We start from the raw sequence: 19,061 nt of genomic DNA, 5'->3' as shown, positions 1-19,061 counted from the left end.
CTGCAACAGTTAATCCATTAATTGATTAGTAATCAACGACTAATTTAATTACTATTTATGATAATCGATTAATCGGTTCAAGTAGTTTTCTGAAAAAAATTAAGAAGAAATTCTCTGAATCTGAAATTCTTAAATATGAATATTTTCTGGTTTATTTGCTCCTCTATGACAGTAAACTGAAAAGTCGTTAGTTTCAGCCCTACTTGAATATCATCCCTATGGTAAAAATGATTTATCTCAGGGTAAAATAAAAAAAATGTTAAGTCGGTTGTGATTTAAAAAAGTTGATCATCTGCCCGTATCATTTGCTCCTGGCTTCACGTGTACGGCGACACGATGTGAACGCGACGCGGGCGGTGCGACGGATTCTCTGAGTCCCGCGGGGAAACGGATCAGCACCAACCTGGTCACGATGACAATTACATGTTAATTGTTTTACACCCACACTTTGCCTTCCCGTTTAACCAAATGTAATTACAAAAAGGGAGTTGTTGATTTAATTTCACGGATGGCGTGCCGTCAGCCGGGTTTCCTGCTGGCTGCAGGCGGAGGCGGGTCCAGGGGGGGTGGGGGGGTCGAGGCAGCGTTTCACCGAACCGCGGCCTCGTTTACGTCTGAAATGGCCGCCGCGCTCCGCAATGTCCCTAAATGGTGGACGGCACAAACAGCTAATGTACTCACGCATGATTTAGTGAGTGATTAACATCACACAGCTCATTTTCCCGGACTCCTCTTCACCAGCGGTATTTATCCTCCTGCTCCCTCGGCTCCGAGGAGACGCCATCGCACGACACAAACCCCTTCTTCTTCCTCTGCAGCCTGAGATCCATGGAGGTTTATAGAAACAGGAGATTGTTGTGCAGCACTTAAGCAAAATGCTGCAGCTGCAACATGGTTTTATATGATGTCCAATAGGAGAGGTTTGCTGTTTGTCTCTTGGTGCTGGTTCTGAGGCCTGGACACAGAGTGAGAATCAGCCCTCGGCGGCGTCCTGCCTGGGCTCCGTTAATAACCTGGTGAGCCAGTGCATCTCTTCCGTCTCTCCTCGTGGCCCCCGCCGCTTCTGAAGGGTCTTGGTGAAATAGCCGCGAGCGTCGCCTAATTAATGGGCTTTTCTCTCACAGCAGAATTAATTGCTTCCTGCCGCCGCAGTCCCAGGCCATTCAGCCGAGGCGTTTGACTGCCCCTCACACGAAGAACAAGAGGCCGAGGAATCACCAGAGATCGCTGAGGAATGAGATGTGGAGTGCGTGTGTGTGTGTGTGTGAGTGTGTGAGAGAGAGGAAGTGGTGAAAGGATGATTGAGACGAACAATCAGTCCCACTGCAGGGAGCAGAGGGCGGGCGGGGGGGCGGGCGGGGGGCCGCTGCCTGCGGTTGCACACTAAGTGTGTGGGTCTCACACATGGATCAATAGACGAGTGAAGTGCAGCTCTGAAGTTCTGACTCTGACACGTCTGTGAACCCGAACCAGGCTGATGTAAACTGTACCGTTATTTTCTTCACAATTCATCTGTCGCTCCTTTTCTCCATTCATCGATCAGTTGTTTGGTTCATAAAATGGTGAAAAATGTCGATTGTGTTTCCAAAAACCTCAACGTGATGTTGTGATTTGTCCTCACACCAAAGATATTCAGTTCACTGTCACAGAGGAGCAGAGAAACCAGAAGATATTCATATTTAAGGAGCTGCAATCAGGGAATTGTGATTTTTTTTTTTTCATAAAAACTACTTGAAGCGATTAATCTATTTTTAAATTTGGAGATTCATTTAGTAGTTGATTACTAATCGATTAATCGTTGCATCTCTAGTACCGTACAGGAGACCCCAGACCCGGTTGCCGGGGGCGGGGGCTGCACTGTCGTCGGTTGCTATACTGACTGATTTCTTTGCATCCTCTGTGACTTCTGTATGAGACTCATCTATTTAGTTCTGTGTTGTAAGAACACACACACACACACACACACACTTTCACTCTGGAAGGATTTTTCCCCTTCGTGCTAAAAAAATTAATCTGTCAGACAGAAAAAGATTATCTCTCCGCATCTCGCCGGAGCTGGAACATGGGAAATGTTTATGATGAGTAAACATTATCAACGGATTTAATTAACAAGATCCCACACTCGCATTGATCCGTGGGAAATATAAATTGCACTGGTGTGTATTTAATTAGTCCGTATCTCTGCCCCTTTGTGTCACCGGGGGTGACGGAGCGCGGCAAATTAATCTTCATCGCTGAAAGACTTGAAACAAAAGCAGAGCGGGGAGCTTATTATTCCGTCCTGCACCTTCACAAATGATGTTGTTCTAGTTATTGTACAGTCGCTCTGTGACCCCGACCTTTATCTGGTGGCAACTCATCGTTCATATAGATTCTCTGTAATTATCACTGGAGATTAAAAAACTCTCTCCACTACTTTGTTCATGTGCAGTTACAGATTAGCATCGTTAGCTTTGATTGTAACGACACGTTTCCTCTGGAATGAGTTGTTAAGATTTTTTCTTCCACTTGACTTCAGGAGAAAGATTTGTTGAGAACGTTGATGCAGAAATTAGAACAGCTCCTCACGTGTGTTTCATTTTCTCTGTCATAGCTTTAATATTTACATCAGTTCTGGTTCACTCACAGCTCCTTCACTTTACAAATCTGCTCTTTTGAACTAAATAAAATGTTTTTTAATTTTAAAGCTACAGTGTATAATATTTAGAAGAACTTATTCATGGAAATGTAATATATTGTCCATAACTATGTGTTCATATATGAGTTAAATATAGTTACATGCATTACAATTTTAGTTAATTGTTGTGTGCTGTTATTGTTTTAATGCAAAGAATGATATTTTCAGAAAAAGCTACTTTTCCAGCTTGTTTGTGGTTATATGTGGGCGGAGTCAGTGTCCATTCAACACATGTATAGGTTGTAAGTCTACAGCACACAGTTCTTATAGATATCGCCTCATAAATTTCTATCAAAGTTCACCAGAGTGATGGATTGAAATGTAAAATGTACTAAATGTTCTTTCGGGGGAGCATGTCCCCGGACCCCCCTGGAGGGGTCTGACCCCCCATGGTCTCTCAACATCTCCACTGCTCTCTGCTATCATCGTCCTCGCTCTTGCTGCTGCCCACTGACATGGTCTTGAAGCTACTGTTTTACAAAAGTTGCTCTCCAAACGTCTTAAAAGTGCATATTTAGATCGGGGAAATCAAAAAAAATGTGGACCTCTGTATTGCTAAAACCCTGGATACGGCCCTGCTTCTTAAGGATATCAAAACTTTAAATAAAAGACCAGAAAGGTGACAACATGGGACCTTTACGTTTAAATTGTTGATCTCTACTCAGAAGCTAAGCAGCGAACACATTGACCGACAGCAGGGTCATGAACCTTCAGCTGTTTTCATGGTTCTCTCTAGAACCACTACGTTGTGTTCCGGTGTTACAGCAGATTCACAGGCGTGTTTGGTGAAGCGGCTTCTTCACATCAATCTGTAATGGAACTTGTTCAACTTACTAAGTTTTTGTATAAACCACATCACAGTTTCCATTTCCCACACTTTGCTGAGTTGCTGTACAGTCTCTCCTGGGACACGAGTAACTCTGTGAGGGAATCACTTCTCTGATTGGTCCGTTTCTCTTCCATGTGCAGTCGTCATGTGATGCATCCATGCAGCAGCTGCACTTAAGATCTAATAGTCCAGTTTTATTAGGCACTGGAAAAAGTGTAGCAGTCAGAAGTGGATGTAATTCCAGCTCCAAGTACGAGCAAAGCTCCGTTATTGGTTTATCCCCAGACGATTACTGTTAATGTGATATGTCCTGACTCTTCTCTACAATAAGAGAAGTGATGAAGCTCAGTGAGAACTTAGAGAATGACGCACCGTTACAGACAAGCAGATCTCCAGCGCCCAGTTTCAATGTGGAGGCTACAATAGATCTGCCTCAGAGAGAAGATGAGCTGTTTTCTGTCCTCGTCTACAGTGATTCAGGACATGACATAGGACATGACTCAGGACATGACTCAGGACATGACTCAGGACATGACAGGTGAAGCTTTAGATGGATGGAGAAAATGGTTAAAGAGAGGATGGTTATGGAGAAGATGGTTATGGAGAGGATGGTTATGGAGAGGATGGTGATGGAGTTGATGGTTATGGAGTTGATGGTTATGGAGAGTTGGTTATGGAGATGATGGTGATGGAGAGATGGTGATGGAGAGATGGTTATGGAGAGGATGGTTAAAGAGGATGGTTCTGGAGATGTGTGTAACATGAGGTGATCCTGGAAATAAAGAAAGTACAAATACAATATAACCAGTGATTTACCTTCCAGCATTCCATTGCATTCTAGTTGTGATGTTGCTTGTAAATATGATTTCATAAATCACAGAACAAGCTTTGTATTAGGCCTCAGTGAAGCTACAGAAAGTCTCTCTGTAAGTATCATGAGGAGTCTGACATGAATCCCCCCACCAGACTCTCCGTCCGACTTCCGTTAAATCCAACATGATGTGAGTTCAGTGTGAATCACACAACCAGAGGAAACATGAAATACAATTTAATCAGTCAGATCGTAATAATTTGTTTTAATTTATTTTATATTTCGACTCGATCTGAAGCAGAAACAGAAGCTGAAGGACGAGTCGACCCCGAGCACCTGAGCAAACATAATAAATATTAACTCTTCTTTTTTGGTGATTTTCTGGAATTTATGAGCAGCATGACAAGAAAATTCATGACTGGAAAAAAAATCCTCTTTTTGAAAAATGACTTTGAAAGTGACGAACCACGGATAAATTCAGGCGCTGTCGCAAAAACCTCCTGGAAGAATGTTGTCCTGAGTTTACAGATGCAAATGATGCAAACAAATTCATAAAGTACGTGTGTGTGTGTGTTTGTATTCAGGTCTGTGCTCATCATCTGTTCATTGTTATTCATCATCATCATTAGAGACTGAAGGTTAAGAACCTCTCGTCCTCTCCTCAACACTTTCTCTCTCCGTCCTTCTATCGTTTAAATCTGTGACCACAAAACAACAGGAATATTAGTTTCTAATCTAATAATTTACTGATGAAAGTTGATTTTATACGAGCTCCCAGAATTCTTCTGGGTCCCAGGCTAAGGAGTATTGCATTGAATTGAAATCAAGTGAATATTACAGTTTCCTATCTTTGTGGCCAAAGACAGAAGACTTAGACCGACCGTCTGTCAGTGGGAGCGCTGAACAAACAATGTTCCTATAAAGCAAACCCAATAAAAAAACTGCAATAAACCAAAGTAAATATGTGCGATGATGCTGCGGCGGCAGCGGCGAACCACAGGTCTCCGTGGAAACGTGCGTGCAAACAAAGCAGGAAGCAAATTTCAGCAAGCTGTTGAATTTCACGCACAATTTAGTTTGTGTAAATTGAAATTGATGATTGCACAATTACATAATGGGAATAATTTGGCAGCGTTGCCCCGGTGGCTCGTCTCGTGAGTTGGCTCGCATCTGCTGTGAAGCTCAGAATCTTTCTCTGCTGGGACGAACTCACCGTTGATCAAGTGCAGGTTTAATCACAGTCGAGACCCCAGAGCCGCCACAACCTGGACTTTCACACGCTCATAACACTTTTCATATCACATAACTGAGGCAATGATGGTAATGATTTGTTTTGACGTCTTAAAGAAGAGTTTACACCTCGACTCAGATGTGAAGCTTCATGTGAATGAAACCATAACAACATTAACACCGAACCACGTCTGTGAGAGGAAATGAAAAGTCTCTGTGTTTTTCACTTCCAGGGGAGGAGAATACTCCGGGCTGGTTGTACGGCGAGGACGAAGGGAAGACGATGGCGCCGCTGTGGCGTCCGCTGCTTTCCTGTCACCTGCCTGTGTTCGCTACCAAGTCGCCAGAGAGGAAGGTAAGTCACCGACCCTGTGACCAAGGTTGTGTCTTAGAAAGTACAGGTGCAACATATGCTCTATGGAAATATTACAGGGGACAGTGTTGAACTATAAATGCCATCAACCAACCAATCATCCTCATATATATATGAGAATGTAAATAATACTTTGGGAACGAGGCAGGACCTTAGGGGTTCGTCCAGTGGCAAATGTTTACACACAAAGTCACGTAAAGATGCAAATAGACGCAAAATTAGCGTAAAAAATATTTGCGATGTCGCAAAAGCCAAAGGGCGTTGAGATTCTTCAGTCACTGACGCCCGCCTTAAAAGAGTACGAGCAAATATTCACAGGTTTGCTTCTTGTTTGGTTATAAACATTACAATTCAAGTCATTTTCTCATCGAGTCGCCCCCTGCTGGTCAGTTCACAGAATACAGGCTTCACTTTCTGGACCCGGTCCACCTCTTCTGTGTGAAGCACTGATTAGTTATTATAAAACTGGATGCACAACAGTTATACTTCCTCTTTCTAATTATGACTGATGATGTTGAAGAAGTAACATTTGATAATTTTATATTTTCAGAATCGATTCAAACAAAAGTTTTTAAATCACTGAATCTTTTTGAACTTTTCTTGAACCTCAGTTGTTTTCAGTAATGTTTCCAAACTGGTCATGATGATACTCAGGAAGTCAGAGCAGTTTAACCTTCACCGGTGCTAACGTCTCTTTAGCCCGTAGCGATATCAGCGATATCTTTGTTTTAATAATATTGCCAGTGCCAGTTATCACAGACATTTCCCATTAAATATAATCAAAGTGCACGTGTCTTATACATCGTCTCAGTGACGATCTCGTGGAATAACAAGCTGACGCGCTCCCCTCGAGTCTCGATCGATACAAGCCGTTAAGTTCCAGAAGCCTCCGACAGATCAAATGGTCAGTGATGGACTGAAGTCAGAGGAAATGGTGTGATATCAATTTGCACCAAGATGAAAGATAATATTTCCAACCAGCTTCTATTTCACCATAATGTGGTTACAGGTCTTTCTGAGCAAGGTGAGACGATTATCACGGCCACCGGGGGGAGGACGTTATAAATTGATCACGCAATTATCTTAATGGCTGTGGGACACCGGAGCATAAATCAATGTTGCAACATTAGATTAAAAACCTATATGTGAGAAGAACATCATCCGCCGGCTGCATGGACGAGACGGGGAAGGAGGTGAAGCTGCAGAGGGGAGTGTGGAAGAGTGTAGCTGTGACTCGGAGGGAGGGGGTTCCCAAGAGATACCTGCTGACGTTCCAGAGGATTCTGCAAAAGTGTGTTACACCTGGATGGAAGCGGAGCCAAGTCGATTAATACGCCGAGAGCCGGTGGGAGTCAAACAAACGGAGCAGCTGAGCTCACAGACGAAGGACACGTCTATTTCTCCTTTCCTCTCACAGGAAGCTCCAGTGTGTCCTCTGCTAAAGGAGACAGGAAAGGAAGCGTTGAAGCTCCTTTCCTAAACATTTAGAGAATCTGAACATGATCATGATGTGAGGAAACACTTCAGGGTCACTTCAAGATTTAGGAAACTTCCTCGGCAATGTATGTGCTCGGGTTGCGTGTTTCTCTGCGTGTGTTCGTATCCTGGTGCTTATATGTGAATGTCTTTGTGAGAGGAATTGGGGCCGAGGTATCAGGAAGCTGAGTGAGGAGGTAAGCAGCAGTATTTCTTTCCCTCCTTTGACTGAAGAGAAGGTGGCATTAAACGGAGTGACTTTAAGTCCTTCATGCAGAGCAGCCTGTGATTAGGGGCTTAGCTCCGCAGCAGCCTCCATCTTCTGCCTCCGGGACTCACGCCTCCCTGTGCCAAAGCTCCGCAGCTTCTCTCCGTCGTCTGAGTTACAGTGAGGAGAAAGGATGAAGAAAAGAAAAATCCCAGATTTAAAAAAAAAAAAAGAGATGTGGCCGAATGGGGGCCGGAGCCATTTTCCCCGCAGAAAATAAAAGTTCCGTAGGCAACGTAGCGTGAACATGGTGCCACAGGTCACCTGAGGGAGCTCGGCCCACTGCCGGCTCCATGTGACCCGGTCGGCTCAGTCAGAGCCCGTCTGGGCTACTGGGCCGACTCCTCTTCAGGCGCCGCAGATAAGCCTTATCACCAGTCTGCTGAGAGAGACGGACGCCTCAATCTATCTCTTTCATTTTCACCCTCTCTCTCTCTCTCCACACACACACACACACAATCAGCTCTCCTGGTTAAAAGATGAGTTTATTACATTAATCTGTGATAACAAATGAACCAGACTTCCACACAGAAGAATCAGCTATTAAATGGAACAGTTGTTGCCGTTAGTACCGTAACAATGACTGTATAAAGATGGACGACGCGTCTCCACTTCCTGCCGCTGTACAAAAACGAAGCCAAAATATTCTGGATATTCTGGGAAGTGCCATTTTGTGCTGGTGACGTCATTTGGAGTCAGAGTATCGAGGTTCCGCTGATACTCACTCAACCAATGTCTACTTTGATTTTTTAACTTTGGTCCATGTCCCATCTGCTAACATGGAGAGGGCGGGGCTTATGACATATACCGCAGCCAGACACCAGATCATGATGATTCAGGAGCCATCACGTCGTGCATCTTTTTAAACATGTTTACTACTCGTAGCGGTGTTTCAAAATTCACCAGTGTGATGCATCACTGCCAACTGAAGTACCAGCGCTGAAACATTAAGTCACATTTATCAGTGACATCACAGACGGTAAATAAGTCGTCCAGCATATTTTTTTTTAAATGGATGAAGTCATTTTACTGATTTCCGAACATTAGGATTCAGTTTGAAGCAACCGCTGATTAATTTTACTGACATTTAATTGACTGAATGATTAATCAACTGTGGGAATATTAGTGAGATAGTTGTCATAGCGATGAACTCGCTGTCTCCAAGGTAGTCGCTAAACTTAAGTTCCCCTCCGGTCATGTTTTAAAGTCTATAAAAATAATATGCTCTGTCTAATATTTAGTTTAACATTGTTTACCTCACAAACATCCACGCTCTCTCCTTCACGAAGGAATTCTGAGACTATGAATATTCATGATATGCAGATAACACAGGCCCTGCTCACCACAGCTGCTCGGCCATCAACAAGATGGTTAGAGGCAACATCACCAACCGCTAATGCTAACGCTAACTGTCTGCTTACACACCTGTCGTCCTCTTGTGGATGCTAACTGCTAATGCTAACACTAACTGTCTGCTGACACACTTGCCATCCCCTCGTGGATGCTAACTGCTAATGCTAACAATCTGCTTACACACCTGCTGTCTTCTCGTGGATGCTAATGCTAATGCTAACTTCTGCTGACACATCTGTCGTCCTCTCGTGGATGGTAACTGCTAATGGTAACGTCTCGTGTCTGTTGACACACCTGCAGTCCTCTTATGGATGTTAACTGCTCATGCTAATGTTAACTCTCTGCTGACAAACATGCCATCCTCTTGGGGATGCTAATTGCTAGTGCTCACGCTAACTGTATGCTGACACATCTGTCGTCCTCTCGTGGATGCTAACTGCTAATGCTAACGCCAACCTTTCTGCTGACACACCTGTCGTACTCTCGTGGATGCTAACTGCGACAGCTAACTGTCTGCTGACACAACTGTCGTCCTCTCGTGGATGCTAACTGCTAATACTAACGCTAAATGTCTGCTGACACACCTGTCGTCCTCTCGTGGATGCTAACTTCTAATGCTAACGCTAATTGTCTGCTGACAAAACTGTCGTCCTCTCGTGGATGCTAACTGCTAATGCTAACGCTAACTGTCTGCTGACACACCTGTCATCCTCTCCTGGATGCTAACTTCTAATGCTAACAGTAACTGTCTGCTGACACACCTGTCGTCCTCATGATTCGCTGCCTCTGCTGCACTGGACGTTTCCGGTTTCTTTGCCTCACATTTTCATATTGGACAGCGATTGGTTTTCTGTATTTGTGACGAAACAAATTTAGCTTGAACAGGATTCGTTTGAATTTTAAATTGCAGAGAGGTGAAACAGAAATCTCCTCCTCTAGGAGAGGAAGGTGAAAACACCAGATACAAGTCACTGTAGTCAATGTCAATGTTTATCTCAGATAAAGGTCTTTTGTTGTGACGGATTGTGATGATATTTGTTTGTAGTTGCAGTAAACTGTAAATCTGAAAGTCACCTGAGCCGGACGACGTCCACTGTACATGGTTTAACTCCCTGAGTGAGTTTTATCAGCCGATTATGTTCAGCTCAGTCCTGCTGTGTGTTCTCCTGAAGCCCACAGACCAGTGATTGATTTTTTTATCAGACGCAATAATGCGACAGCTCAGCAAACTGCAGAACAACGGGCGTCCGATGGCGTCACGTACCGTAGTGCATCGGGAAGTGAACGGCCTGAATTACGTGCTTGTCTCCATGTAGGAGACATTTATTTTCTGTATAACTGCTCGTTCAGCAGAGCTCAGGAGAAGAAGATCGATGCCCTGGTGTGTTTGTCCTGATCCAACGGTTCTGAAAGAGGCGACGCACACCTTTACTGTATGTGCAGTATTTGAATGATTCTCCTTCCTCTGCATCTCTAAAAGGTTCTCAAACATCCAAGGCTGCAGAGACTTTGAACGCAGCACAGGGGCGTGTTTCCAGACTGCATTCAGGAGGCATTAGTCCAGGACAGGTTTAAAGGACGGTTGCTGTGCCAGAGCTCTTATAAAACCTGGGGGATTTCATCATGTAGTCTTTGAAGTGCAGAATGACAAACTGGGAAAAGGGTTTGGTTGGTTCCCTCCTCTTCCTCTGAGAGGATTAGCTTCTGTGTCTCCGGCAGCGCCTGCTCACATCTTACCCTTAATACATCCACCAGTTTACACAGATCGTCGTTCGTCCTTATTTATTTAATGTTGGACGTGTTTTTTTCCCTTTTGGAAAAAAGGCTGTAATTCCGGCTCGTAGCCCGTTGAACACGTTGTAGGTCGTTTCAGTCTGTGATCCAGTTCAGTCCCACTGGGTCCCATCTCTGCTGCTGATGGAGTGATAAGAGCAGGAGTGTGTGTGTGTGTGTGTGTGTGTGTGTGTGTGTGTGTGTGTGTGTGTGTGTGTGTGTGTGTGTGTGTGTGTGTGTGTGTGTGTGTGTGTGTGTGTGTGTGTGTGTGTGTGTGTGTGTGTGTGTGTGTGTGTGTGTGTGTGTGTGTGTGTGTGTGTGTGTTGGAGGCGACTGTGTGTGCAGGAAATGAGCTTGTTGATCAGCGTCCCTGGCGGCGAACACTCTGTGTTCACGGATACATTTTGTCTGGGAGAAATAACTGATTTACGAACATAACGACTCGGAGCTGTCACCGCCGAGACGCAGGAGCGGGTTCAGTGTGAAGGCTGCTGAGACGCTGTCTTATGAAATATGGATTAAAAAGGAGAAGGACGGAGAAGTGGCCTTCCCCCTGACGCAACGTCTCTCTGATGATTTATCTCCTGGAGTCTGTTTTTATTATCACTCTTTTTAAGGTAAAGTCATCAAATTAACACCTCACAGAAAAAAACCTGGTGAAGGTTGTTTCTACGTCTCCGACCCACAGATTTCAGTTACGTCTCTGATTCGTCAAGAGGCCACAGAATATGAATAATATGTTGATCTAATCTAGTGTGACCATGTCTCCAGACTGGGACAAAGGCAAATATACAGTATGAGCGAATGCTACAAGTGGAGGTTTGATCAGCACCATGGTCAGCGCCTCAGCAGATGAAAAATCAATGTTTGAATTGGCTTTAAAGAGCATATTAATTTCTTTATGATCAGATATGTGACCTGCACCGTGACACGTTCTTTATCAGCTCTTTTTTCCCCCAACCAAACAAGGAAGGCCTTGGAATCTTCTTTTAAGAAAGCAGAACGCACCGTTCTCTGTCTCACACCCGATCGTCATCAGGAGAAGTTTTATTTCCCCACATGGATTTTTGCTGATTATAGATGTAATGGACAATGTGCACTAGGCTGTTCTCTGTGATGATGAATCATGATGATGACCAACAGTTCTGTTGCTCTGCTGCTCTATTTGGCTGCGTTTGCTTCATTATCATTTCCACAAATGATGCTGAAATATGCCGTCTCCCATCAGCAGCTTCATAGTTTCCCACAAACTGACGCTTGTCCACGAATCACCAGTTTGATTCAAAGAACATTTTAATCCATTAGATGCTCAAATATCTGGCGGATGTTTTCAGGACGTGTCGTCTACTGTTCATCCACAATCCACTGGAATAATAAATATGTTGACATCAACACATTTCCACGCTCTGTAAAACTGTTCCGATGTTTTCTGGTCGTGTGAATCTTCAGAGACGTGATTCTTCTTGTTGAATTCACTTTTCCATATTCCCCTGATCAGTTTTAATTTCATGAGCTGTGTTTGTTGAGCTGCACTGAGAGTTTCACTCAGAGAGAAATAACTTACCTCAAATGTAATTGTGGATATTTCTGAGCCACTTCAGAGCTTCGGTCCCAGAAACCGCCCGCCGCCGCCGCTGGGAGGAGAGAGTGTCAGTCTAGTTTCTGTGTGTGAAGCTGCAGCTTCTGGACAAACCCAACTCCAGACGCCCGAACGTGTCCCTGTCACAGAAACAGGCGGCAGTGACAGCACACGACTGCTCGGCTCTCAGGATCAGAGACGACCTCGTTCAGAGGTCAGGGCACGAGTCAAACTCTGACGGACTCGTGACCCTTTTCAACATGTCGGCTGATGTTTGTCCGGAGGTCAGGCCTCCTCTGTAGATCTGGATCTGTCCCCTTCCGGGCGTCGGTGGCGTCAGGTTGAGTGAAGCGGACTAACAGTTAGAAGATACTTTCAAGACCAAAGCACCAGTCACCAGCGGCACCGCCTCCCTTCGCCATCAGTTTAGTGTTACAGTATGTTACAGTATGTTACAGTATGATTCAGAGTTTTCAGAGTAGATGATCTCAGTCACAACATGAGAGATATTATGAACGGCCTGTACAGTACATTCTTTAATCTCTGCTTCATACTGTCCAGGACACAAGCACTGGAGCCGAGTGTGTGTGTGTGTGTGTGTGTGTGTGTGTGTGTGTGTGTGTGTGTGTGTGTGTGTGTGTGTGTGTGTGTGTGTGTGTGTGTGTGTGTGTGTGTGTGTGTGTGTGTGTGTGTGTGTGTGTGTGTGTGTGTGTGTGTGTGTGTGTGTGTGTGTGTAACGGGGTGTTGAAATGAATAGTTCATATTCCCCGGAGGCTGTGTTAGCATCAGCATGCTAATACACCCTGTGTCATTAAGTCTTTAATTAATTTGATAAACAACTTTGTGTCGTAATGACGGGATCAGGGCGGGTCGGTGGTTCCGGGGTTCTAACAGTCGACTCACAGCCTGAAGGTTCTCAGGTGTGTTCTTCAGGTGCTTCCTCACGTCGTCCTCGATTGGAGACTCTCGACTGCACAGAGCAGCTCTGTGTTCCAGCCCTGTGATTGGCTGGTGACCTGTCCAGGGCGGAACCCGTGGCTGAAGCGGAATAGATGGAAGGATTCAGGTGTTGGCTTTTGATATATAGATAAAGACATATAGATATATAGATAGATGTCAAAAGAGATATCGCACCAACGTTATCATCATAGTCTGGTTCTCTCTCCATCCTTTCTCCTCAATCCAGTTCTTTACCCCTTCACTACTCTCCCTGCCAGTAGGGGGCAGTGCCGTGCCTGAGCACACATGGACGGCGGGGACACGAGGTCGTGTGTGAAGGGGCCTGATGCTGTGACAGGTGACATACTAACTACAGAGTCTGCTCCTCGCTCTCTGAAGCCGGAGGAGGAACCTGCAGATCCTCCGTGACTCTGCATCGAGGAGGACGAGCGGCAGAACGTGCAGTAATTCAGGAGGAAGAGGGCGAAGCCGGAGCAGCTGCTGTAGCTTCTCTGCTGCGTCACTTATTGTAGTTGAGAGCTTTACGAACAGGAAACAGGAAGAGTCTTCAGCTTCTGCTCTAATTTTTAAGTAGATGCAAATGAGAACTTTCTCTTCCACTTCCATGCGATTGAGAAACTGTTTGCATCCAATTTAATTGCTGTATTTTAAAATTAATGACTTGGCTTCAAACTTCATCTTTTTTCAGATCTGTCATGAAGAACAAAGTCTTTGGTTTATCCACAATAGACACAGTTACATCATCGTCGTCTCGGCCAAGACACAGAGGAAGAAGTTTAAAATGTGAGAAGTGCAGGCTTGAGAGAAAATATGAGAATAACCAGATTAGTATATTTGTGAACAGTCGTGATTCATGTGATGCCAAACGGGCCGACGCAGGACGAGGATCAAGGATTGTAAAGACGCGGGAGGTTCTTCTCCATGTTCTGCTTCTCCTGCCGTCTGATAGGTTACAGGACGTCTCGCCTGCTCTCGTGTTCCATGTACGACTCGGTGTTGACAAACCGTTGTGTTGGTTTGTGTCTGTGTGGCGAGCAGAGGTTCGTCATCAGCAGCTCTTCTGGTTCATGTGCACAAGTGAAGGGAAGATGGAGGAAGTGATTGAAAACATGGAGAAGTTTTTGGCCCGTGGACCTTTTGAAGCCATTAATGCAGCGGCAATTCACTGCTTTCATCCAGAGCTGGAACTGCCATGGCCGCAGGAGTGTGTGTGTGTGTGTGTGTGTGTGTGTGTGTGTGTGTGTGTGTGTGTGTGTGTGTGTGTGTGTGTGTGTGTGTGTGTGTGTGTGTGTGTGTGTGTGTGTGTGTGTGTGTGTGTGTGTGTGTGTGTGTGTCTGTGTGTGTGCGTGTGTGCGTGTGTGTCTGTATGCCTGTGTGTGTCTGTGTCTCTCCCTCTCTCTCTCTCTGTGTCTTTGTGTGTGTGTTTGTGTATGTGCGCGTGCGTGTGTGTGTGCCCGTGTGTGTGTATGCGCATGTGTGTGGATACAGCGACACAGTGAATTTGCATCACATTTGCAGCCCGTGTGGCGGTCGCTCGGCGAAGGGCACGAGGGAGAGAATCTCAGTCGAGTCATGAATATGAGTTTGTGATGTCCTGCCAATGTCACAGGCTGTGGCTCTGGGCAGAGATATGCAAAACCCCACTCTCCGACTTCATTCCACTTGTTGCTGATATGATCTGTGGAGCAGCCGCGGGCAGACGGAGACTGTACAGACACTGGTTATTAAAATGGAGGGGAAATGTTCCTGAGTGAGTTTTAATAAGCTGATGGCCACATGCTCTTAACCGCTGAGCGGAGCCGACACGTGTCCGCTCGTCCCTCACTGTGCCGACGGTTCTTCTCTCATTGTCTTCATGACTTTGAATATTCCGGCCTGCGAGCCGAGTTCTCGTCCCTTTGATCTCCACTCACACAAGCTGCTGCTGGAAGTCAGATCACGAGATCCTGACGTTGATCCCGTTGTCCGTCTTCCTTCACTTCATTAGACAATGTGATGTTCTGGAAAACAGATCGTGAGCAAACCGCCGTCCCCTCATGGTTGTGTCACCACAGTGGGAAGGTTATCAAGCTCCTTCCAGAGCAGAACGTTAATGTTGCTCTGGACGTTTTCATTTCGTCAGTGAGACCTGTGAGAAAACACAACGACAGATTCACGGCCAGCCGGTCGGCGGTTCATGTTTATAGCAGATATCAATTCTGAACTGAACATCACGTTTGAGATTCTGTTTTTCACAAACTCTTGATCTTATATCGTTTTTTATTCTTCTCCGTTGTGTGTAACTTTTAAGTTTTGATTAACTCATCTCTTCTCGCTCACGTCTTCAGATCAAATTGAGGAGGAGAGTAGGAAGTGTCCAAGTGCATCTTCTAAACACAAACATCTCCAGATAATATTACTGTAAGAAATCAGTTTTCACATTTCAGTACCTTGTAGATGTAGAATATTCAGAGCTACAGGACCTGTCAGAGTTATTACACCAGGACCCAACATGGTTTTACAAACTCTGCTTCCTTTGAGGAAATGTCACTGGCTTCCTTGACAACCAGAGTAAAGTATCAGCAGCGTGCGTGCGTGCGTGCGTGCGTGCGTGCGTGCCTGCGTGCGTGTGTGTGTGTGTGCGTGCGTGCGTGCGTGCGTGCGTGCGTGCGTGCGTGCGTGCGTGCGTGCGTGCGTGCGTGCGTGCGTGCGTGCGTGCGTGCGTGCGTGCGTGCGTGCGTGCGTCTGTCTGTCTGTCTGTCTGTCTGTCTGTCTGTCTGTCTGTCTGTCTGTCTGTCTGTCTGTCTGTCTGTCTGTCTGTCTGTCTGTCTGTCTGTCTGTCTGTCTGTCTGTCTGTCTGTCTGTCTGTCTGTCTGTCTGTCTGTCTGTGTGTGTGCCTGCGTGCGTGCGTGCGTGCGTGCGTGCGTGCGTGCGCGTGTGTCACCTGTAGCTGCATCATCTCACTCTGACCATCACTCTGCAGCCTCAGGCAGCGGACGCCTTCGCTGTGTTTCGCCCATCATAATTGAAACAGGCCATTGATTGACATGTGAGGATTGAATAATTTACTTTTATTTAGATCCATACACTTATTGGAGGCACAGAGCAGGCACTTTCTTTATTTCATGTGAGGTCTCAAACAAACTGTTATTGATGCAAACAATTTTAAACTCTTATCATTTTGTTAAGGGGCTCTGGATACGTGGCCCTGGAGGCTCCGCCCCTGGAGGCTCCGCCTCCTGCCCTGACGGAGCAGTGGCAGTGGAGAGGCGGCACCAGTCAATTACCAGTTAATAAACAGAGGAGGCTTTCTATTAGTGCTTGTTAGTGCGTGTAACAGATTCTTGGAATGTGGAATTGGGGGAAGTGACTGTGACTGGAATTAGAAAAAAATATATATTTTCTCTCCCTGGCTCTAATACACAGCATCTCTCTCTCTCTCTCTCTCCACATGCTCTTATGGAGATGATATTTGTTATTTGATTTTCAGCTGGCTATATACAGACTATCATAAACTCATTTTCCTTTTTTTTCTTCGTTTGTCCAGTCCAGAAATGTTTGCTCAGTAGTTTCACAGGAGGCAGTTTTTCAAAAGTGACAACGGAGCAAACTCTCCTGAGTCGCTTTGGGAAGTTCAACGACATTAATTGGATTGGGGGAAGTCACGGTTACCATGGGGACGCTGCTCTGGCGGTACCCGGCCCAATGAGACCAGAACCAGTACCAGCAGTGTGATGACGTACAGAGTCGAGCGCTGCAGCGGCGTCACCAGGCCACATGTTCACGGCCCCATTCTGTCCTGTAGGAGCGGCTGTGATTGCACATTTATCTTCTGGAAAAAGCAAAAGATTGCTCCTCTGCTTCCCATCGCCACCTGGAACCAGCATATGGGCCGGCGCCCTCTCGGGGCAACGGGGCGGGGCAGACCCGCTGTCGACCACTAGGGTCAGTGGTAACCAGCAGCTGGGACGACGCCCTCGCATCACATCGACAAATCTCACTTTAAGTAGCTCAGCCGCCCAGTTTCCTCCCCAACGTCCTCCATCAAACATCCTCCCTCATTACACACTCACACACACACACACACACACACCTTGTTAGCATTTGGACGGCCTGATGTGGTCGTCACAGAGTTCCTTGGTGCCTGTAAATATAATTTGCTCATTCACAGGTGGAGATGATGTCACAGCCTTTGTTGTTCTGCTCACACACACACACACACACTCTTTCCCATGGCTGTTTGGAGACGTTCAAGTGGACTGAGGGTTTTGTCTTATTGATCATCGTCTCCGCTCGGTATCACAGAACACTGAGACATTTACAGGCGACAGTGTTGCTCCGTGAAACAGTCCAACAGAGTTTAATTCCGAATTGATGATATGTAAATTATGTCTCATGCTAATTATTGAATGATTGTGTGGAATGTGAATAATTGTAATAGATGGAGAGGAGTGCTGTTGAACATTTTTAAACATAATGGGGTATCCATTAGCAAAGAGATAATTACTTTTATAATATTCCGGAATCAAATTTCCTCTTTAATACCTGCAATTATTTTACAAGAGTGGGCGTCGAAAAATTGTTGAAATGGTGTATTTCTCATTAACGAAACAACTCTTCATGAAAACATGAGCTCGTTATCTGAATCACCAATAGACACTTTACAATTAGATTTTTTTATTTCGTCACAACAGCATTTTTTTAACGAATACAAAGAAGTGGTCCCTCCTGCTGCCTGCACAGTGCACGACGGTTGCTATGCAACACACTGGAGCGTTCCTCAGAAAGAAGGCTACGAGACGGGAGCTGGGTTCTACTGTGGGCCGCAGCCCGTTCCTCAACTACAACCATCCAACCTCACAACGTCACCGTGTGCTTTGACCTCTCGTACGTTTCCTCAACTTCACTCCGTCGCTGCTCACGTCTGTTCACGTCGTTCCTTCCTGAGTCGTGGAGGGATACAGACCTGCAAACTGATTGGACGTCACAGCCATTGTGTACGCTCATTGTACCACGGCTATGAACCAATAAGATCGTTTCATTTGATCGATCGATTTGTTTTATAGAATACCAATAACAGCCTCAGGTGACTGATAACATCCAACAACCTGCACAGTCCAGCGTCGTGCTTCACTGCCTCTCTCCCTCCTCAGCACAGATCTCCACTCGCTCCGAGATGGGAGAGATTCATAAAGGAGACGCGTCCAGCGTCTCCGTGGTGAATCTGAATAGATGGACAGGGGGGGTAGAAGGAACAGCCGTGGTTAGATGGAGGGGGTGTGGTTTACACAGAGGACGGTGGGAGGGTCCCGCTCTTCGGGGGCTGTTAAACGACCTGTGATTGATGCTCGCCGCCGTAGAGGACGACTGTTAAAAGATGCGTGGTGACCCTCCTCCTCCAACCTCCCCCCCACCACCATCCCAGCAACACACAATTAGCTGTTCCGTCTGTCACACGGCCCACCCTCAGCGCTGACACCAAAAATAAGCATGGCTCCCACCAGACAGATTGCTGGTTAGTAAAGCAGCTTTCACCGGGGGGGCGACACACTAACAACCACAGGCTCTGTACTGTAAATGTCAACCTCCCTCTCTCCTTTCCATAAAACCGACTCCTACATGTCCAAGGAATATAGATTTGTTTTGGCTCGTGTGAATTCCCTCGAGTTCTGTTCTCATAGTAAATGTCACAGTTGTACTGACGCCCACTTCGTGGTCCGTCCGTCAAAGAGCTTCACAATGATCAGTGTGTC

At 45.8% G+C, this 19,061-nt stretch overlaps 1 protein-coding gene across 6 annotated transcripts in view; it reads left to right on the top strand.

The window, feature by feature from the left end:
• arhgef10la (Rho guanine nucleotide exchange factor (GEF) 10-like a) overlaps window positions 1-19,061 on the top strand; it is a 78,830-nt gene that overhangs the window by 38,747 nt on the left and 21,022 nt on the right. For all 6 annotated transcript variants that reach the window (XM_035632190.2, XM_035632191.2, XM_035632189.2 and 3 more), the window contains one exon: window positions 5,781-5,902. In XM_035632190.2, the coding sequence (XP_035488083.2) occupies window positions 5,781-5,902 (122 nt within the window). The remainder of the gene's footprint in view (window positions 1-5,780; window positions 5,903-19,061) is intronic.

The sequence above is a fragment of the Scophthalmus maximus genome, chromosome 6 (assembly GCF_022379125.1).
Source record: "Scophthalmus maximus strain ysfricsl-2021 chromosome 6, ASM2237912v1, whole genome shotgun sequence".
NCBI classification, from domain to species: Eukaryota; Metazoa; Chordata; class Actinopteri; order Pleuronectiformes; family Scophthalmidae; genus Scophthalmus; species Scophthalmus maximus.
Note: the sequence above shows the minus strand (reverse complement) of the source record. Positions and strands in the feature narration are given on the sequence as shown.